This window comes from Buceros rhinoceros, unplaced genomic scaffold, assembly GCF_000710305.1.
Source record: "Buceros rhinoceros silvestris isolate BGI_N320 unplaced genomic scaffold, ASM71030v1 scaffold43386, whole genome shotgun sequence".
Taxonomy (NCBI): Eukaryota; Metazoa; Chordata; class Aves; order Bucerotiformes; family Bucerotidae; genus Buceros; species Buceros rhinoceros.
Window position 1 is genome coordinate 614 of NW_010416527.1, and position 6,079 is coordinate 6,692.

A 6,079-nucleotide genomic window follows, 5' to 3' on the forward strand; every position below is an offset into this window, starting at 1 on the left:
TGACAAAGGGTTAATGCTGCTCACACAGGACTGAGTTCAGAGCTTGACTAAATGAGCCATACTTGGTGGAATGTCTCAGCAGGAGAATGAGCTCTGCGCTAGTTTACCCACACATGTGTTTTATCTTCTCCAAAACCAGGCATTAATTTTACTGAGACGTGGCTTCGTCCACACCAAGGCATTTGTTAATTTTTGAAACTCTTCACTCAAACATTGTTCACTTGTAAGCACAAAAACTCTCCCAGGTAGTGAAAACATGGTAACCTTCATCAGGGTAAAAATCTGCCTCCTGAAACAGCAGGATTTTTCCCAAGGGGTGGGGAAGGTTTCCCTTCTGTGTGATGGTTGAACATGAAAGATGTCGAGTACCAGGAGGGTTCATTCCTGTTAAGTGCAGGATGATGATGAGAAAAACCAAACTCCATTAGTTAGATTCTTCTTTTTTTTGTTTTATTTCTTTCATTCTCCTTGAAACTATTGTGCTTACTTCTCGAACCGATGTTTTTGTTTTGTATGCTCCGTGTAGATGAATGGACAGATGTGGACAGGAAACGAGGTACAGTAATCTTGTAGCTGCATGCAGTAGGCGAACACCACTACATGCACATGTGAGGCTCCTCGTACCTGCACACGCCGTGTGCTGCCTCTGCGGCCGCGTAGCCCCGGTGCCAAGAGCGGCGATACCCTCACCCGTGCAGCGAAACCACAGAGTTCAGGAGAAGCAGGCGGTGTCTCCAAATCATGGGGCTTCAAAAAGAAGTTGCTAATTTAACCAAGACTATAAATAGATCAAACCTGCCTGTCACAGCGGTCTTTCTAGCCCAGACGATATTTGTGTTTTTCTGGCACCGCATTAATGCAAGCACGTCATCATGGTTTGCTGCTGAAATGCAGGAATGTTCTGTATGCCGCATTCTTCTAATTCATTGCTCAGGGGTTTTCCCAGGCGAACTCCAGGAAAGATTTAAGGCGTTTCCATCCTAGCTGCTGGTGCAGGAATGTTCCGTATGCCGCATTCTTCTAATTCATTGCTCAGGGGTTTTCCCAGGCGAACTCCAGGAAAGATTTAAGGCGTTTCCATCCTAGCTGCTGGGTGAGGAAATCCACCTCTTAAATGAGCTCAGGGGTTTTGCCAGGGGAGCACGAGAGGAACTGCCCGTGTCTTTTTGCACAGCCCTTTTGGAAGAGAGACCAGGGTTAGGATTCATGTTTTTCAAACTAAGCATCGCTTGTAGGTTTTTGAATATAAAAGCTGGGGAGTTTGCCCCAGGTTTTTTTGCTACCATTACATGATGCTTCCAAGAACACTTTTTTCCCAGCATTTAAAATCTCAGAAGTCTGAAAGATTCCATGTTCCCTTTCCCACACCCAAATGATGGCGAGTTGTATCAAAGCCGCTGCATCGTGTTGAGCTGGTAGCGGCACAGACGTAGATCCCATGTTGAGCCATCGGCTTCTCTGGTGAGAAATCCCTTTGCCAGTGAACTCTGATCTCTGGGTGATCATCGAAGGGTTGCCTAGAGCGACCGGCCGAGCCTGTTGCTGGTGAAGCCACGATGAGGCGTCTTCCCCTGCCTTCAACCCCGTTACAAACAATAAACCCGCTGCAAGTAGCATGTGTAACTGTTCTGAACTCATAACATTCCCTCTGCTGCCTTGACTGTCCTCCAAGAGCATGAGCATCGTCAGCCGTAAAGGCTCCCGTCTGCTGTCATGCATGACCCATGGTATGTGACACAAGGCGCTGGGATGTGTCTGTCACCAGGGACATGGCATGTGTGGGCAAAACCCACCATAACTCCTCGGCTTCTCTTCCGTCCATCGCATTGTCTGTACTTGGTTTCCCTCTCCCCACCCCCCTTGATGAACCCCCTCTCTGCTAATTCGCTTTTGCTGTGCTGCTTGGCGTGCCACGTCCCTGAGCTAACACTCCTTCTTTGTTCTGGTCAGTGGTAGAACTGTGTCGGCATCTCCTGAGGGGCTTCCTGCGCGCTGAGACCCCTTTGCTGTGTCATTACCAAACACACCGTCCGAGATTTGCCCTTTACCGTGATTTTTTATGTCTTTCTCAGTTCTTATCATAGCCAATACAAGAAGGTTTAATCTCAGCAGACAATTTCTGTCAGGCTGGGGGGAGGTTCCCACAGATCTTCCACCCCACTGTGAATGTTGAGCAGCCACTGCCAGTGGACGGGGACACTCTCTGGCTCCGGGTGGTTTGGGTTATTAATGACTCTCCAGAAATGGAGGAGAAGCCTTTGTGTGGGCAACATACACAAGAAACTGAAAAACATTCTTCTTGATCGCAGTGTAAGGCCGAAGTTCTTACTTTGTTATAACTGATAACTTGCGAAATGAAATACATAGTAACGTGCTCCTATGGACAGACTGGATTTTCTCCACTGGAAAAAGTGAGCATTTTTGCCTCGGACTGCAAGTAGGGGTTGTTTTATGACCAGTTTATTTGAAGAGGGATTTTTTTTCTTCCCACGCTGCTCAGAGGCTGAGCTGGACCCTGTCTGTGTTGTTGGGTACTCGAACTGGTGAGCCCCAGCCAGCCCCGGCTCTGGGCACAGCTCGCAGCCTTCCCCAGAGTCCAGCAGCCAAGGAGAGCTGACATGGCTGGGACACGTACTTCCATGGCTGTTTGTGTCGCTGCAGCAGCGCAGTTGTGAGGAGCACGAGTGTAACCCTCCAGGGAACAGTGGTACCTCAGAGCTGATCACCACCACCATGTGCACGTTCACCTTTTCTGTTTTATTTTTAATCACTTCCTCTGAGATCTTTTAATCCGTAAGGCTCAGCTGCATTATGAGCTCCAGTAACAGTCATCTGCTCAGGAAAGCTCATGCTTGTGCAGTGATCTGTGCGAAGCAAGATTTTTACTTAACATTTTTTTGATTGAGAAATAAATGCTTGTTTATAACACCTCCTAAAACATACCGCGGATGTAAGCAAAGCATCAGACCCAGCACAAAAGCCAAGATGTTGCATCTGCTTAAATCACTGCAACATGTTTTCTATCTTTTTGTGTTAAAACTCAATAACCAGAACCCAGCCCTCCTGCTAAGCACTCCTGGTCTCCACATAATCGCATGACAATTCCATGCATAAACTGACACATAAAAAACTGAAGCAGGCATGAGGGAGCTGGGAGTTCGGCACCTTTGAACTGCTCCAGTAGTGGTAGGTGGTGCTGTGCAAGAGCCCTGGATGCCCTGACACAGACCCCGGGGTTATTAATGCTTCCTTAAATACCTGTCAGTGTAAATCCATTTGAAACAAATGCTCCAAGGAGCCTTGAATCATTCTGGAGCTTCGGTTTAGCAGGAAAAACAGACTAACAGTGTCAAAGGCCGGAAAGAGAACGGGCAGAGTCTGCTCGCTGTGGTCTGCAAACACCTAGAGCCATGCCAACAGCCATCCTGGGCAGCGGAACTGCAGCTTTTGCAGATGGTACGTGTTAGAGTAGCCCACAAACAGCATCTCTGAAGAGGTGAGAAGTGCTGGCCAGAGCTGTAAGAACAAGGCAACAGCCCCAGCCCTACACCCGTGGGAAAACAGGGTCTGTTGTCTGCAGCTCCAGCAGATTTCTGCCCTGGGGACAGGCGGCTGCTGGCTCAGACCAGGGTGGGATCTGCTGGTGTCAGCAGACATGTGTTAATGTTAGAAGCGATATTCCTCCTCCCTGGTCCTGCTGGGGCTCTGTGCCGGCTTTGCACAGGTAAGCGTTCATGTCGCTCCTTGCAGCCGTCTGTGTCCACGTTCTTGGTGTGGAATGAGTCAGATGAACATGCTGTTTCTGCAGCAAAAACCAGCGACTCTTTGTCTTTGCAGTTATGAATGACATCATCGCAACCATGTTCAATAAAAAGTTTATGGAAGAGCTGTTCAAACCACAGGACCTCTACTCCAAGAAAGCTCTGCGCACCGTGTACGACCGGCTGGCTCACGCTTCCATCATGAGACTGAACCAGGCCAGCATGGACAAGGTAAAACATGCCGCCGGCCCAGGCCTGACCTCGCTGGGCTTCCCACCACCACCCAGCAGTTTCCAATCGCCATCATTAGTGTGTAGCTTCACATCACTGGAATCGGGAGGCCTTTCGTAACAGGCCTCTCCCCATTCGCTTCCTTTGTAAAAATGGTGCCCAGCCGAGGGAGCTTTGGGGAAATCCATGGTAGGATCAGAGACCTCAGAACTGAGGGTTTCTGCTTTAGTAGCTGGGTGTTTGATTTTAAGAGGCTCAGTGAGTATTCTTTATCGGATTTTGTAATATATATTGGAAGTACACAGGTATGTGGGGTGTATGAATACGTATATTGATGTCCTGGCACTCGCTGCTGTGCAGATGCAGGTGGTAGAAGGTTTGCCTGCAAGCGGTGTGTCCAGCAGACGGGTTTGAAGGAATGGGTGGGAGCTGCATTATCTGCAGGAGCTCTGCCAGGTGTCAGCGCTGCCGGCGTGGGCAGCAGTTTAAAGGCAGTTGAAGGAACCTGCTGGGGGCTGGCGGTTGCAGAGGTCTTCTTTTCTTAGGAAACAAAGCTAAAATGGTTCTTCTTGCCATAGGCAGGTGCCAGGCTAAGTGTCGAAATCCTCCTGCCCCAGCGTGAGGTTGCCCAAGCAGTGTCGCACTCTGTTGTGACAGAACAATAATCTCCCCGTGTTGCTTTGCAGCTGTATGACCTCATGACTATGGCCTTCAAATACCAAGTGCTGCTGTGCCCTCGGCCCAAAGACATTCTGCTGGTCACGTTCAATCACCTGGACACGATCAAGGATTTCATACACGATTCCCCTGGCATTCTGAACCAGGTGGACGAAACCTTCCGACAGCTGATTGAAGTAAGAGCCTGTAGAAAAATGGTGGGGAACACTGTGGCTTGAGATTATTTATTTTGTTTCTCTCTTTCAAGTGGATCTTAGAGACTAAAGCAAGTGCTGTATCAAGCGTGAAGGTTGAAATGTTCTCAATCTCAGAGAACCGTCCAAATAACCTTCCCTTCTTTGGAACTGGAGGAAACAAGCTGGCCCCCTCGTTAGCAGCTTTTGCTCACTTAACTGCTGCAATTCTTTGGACCTAGAGTATGAGAGTCCCAGTGCTTTCAGCTGGAACTAGTGTCATAAAATGTTAGAAGTGCTGGGAAGTCTTGAAATGTTTCCAAAGGGCTGCTGGAGAGGGAGATGTCTGAGAGTCAAGTGGGGTTTTTCTGCTGGCCCTGTTTAAACCAGTACTTTTGCCCAGTCAAAGTCTCCACTGACTTGAGCAGAAATTACATCAGACTCTGAGTCATGGATAGTTATTACCAATAATGACCAGCAGCCCCCCAGTATCACTCCTGCTTCCCCCGCCACCCATGTCGTGGGGGTTGGCCAGCAGTGCTCAGGCACATTTGTCTCCACCTTCCCCTGGGCTGGACGTGGTGCCCTTGCCAAGCCTGACACGGTGGTTTGTCTTTTCCAGACGTACGGCTCTCTGTCTGCCGGGGAGTTTCAGCTCATCAGGCAAACTCTCCTCGTCTTTTTTCAGGACATGCACATAAGGGTAAGAGCCCTCTGCAGCTGGTCAGTAGGAACAAAAGGGCATTTGTGGCTAGAATTGGAGGATATCTTGTTGTAAGTACACTGTAGGTTTGGGTTTGTTATGCTTTTCTGTCATCTTGAGGTGCTTGTAATTGCAGTCTTCCAAATGTCACAAACTGATCACATCTACTAGAATAACAATAATTCTCGAATGGTAGGAAAAAAGGAGTCTCTGCTATTATGGATTTGCTAGTGGATAAATGTTTTCCCTTTTAGTAGAAACTTGCCATGAAACTCAGAACCTGAGCATGAAGTTCGAGAGCTCGATACTGTCTAAATAAACTGCTCGTTGTCGAGTGCATAGACAGCACATAGACCCGTTGGGATCGAGAGGTCCGCAGCTGATCTTCTCACAGGTGCAGCATTCCTTTGCAGGTCTCTATCTTCCTGAAGGATAAAGTGCAGAGCTCCAACGGTCGCTTTGTGCTGCCAATATCAGGCCCTGTTCCGTGGGGTACAGAAGTTCCGGGACTCATCAGGTGAGTCCTGAACCGC

At 48.7% G+C, this 6,079-nt stretch overlaps 1 protein-coding gene across 1 annotated transcript in view; it reads left to right on the top strand.

The window, feature by feature from the left end:
• Positions 1–498: 498 nt before the first annotated feature.
• The window catches only part of OSCP1 (organic solute carrier partner 1), a gene marked incomplete at its 3' end in the record, with an annotated part of 8,297 nt that continues 2,716 nt past the window's right edge, over positions 499–6,079 (top strand). The window contains exons 1-5 of the mRNA XM_010137828.1: positions 499–556; positions 3,838–3,992; positions 4,679–4,846; positions 5,466–5,546; positions 5,960–6,063. Of these exons, the coding sequence (XP_010136130.1) occupies positions 499–556; positions 3,838–3,992; positions 4,679–4,846; positions 5,466–5,546; positions 5,960–6,063 (566 nt within the window). The remainder of the gene's footprint in view (positions 557–3,837; positions 3,993–4,678; positions 4,847–5,465; positions 5,547–5,959; positions 6,064–6,079) is intronic.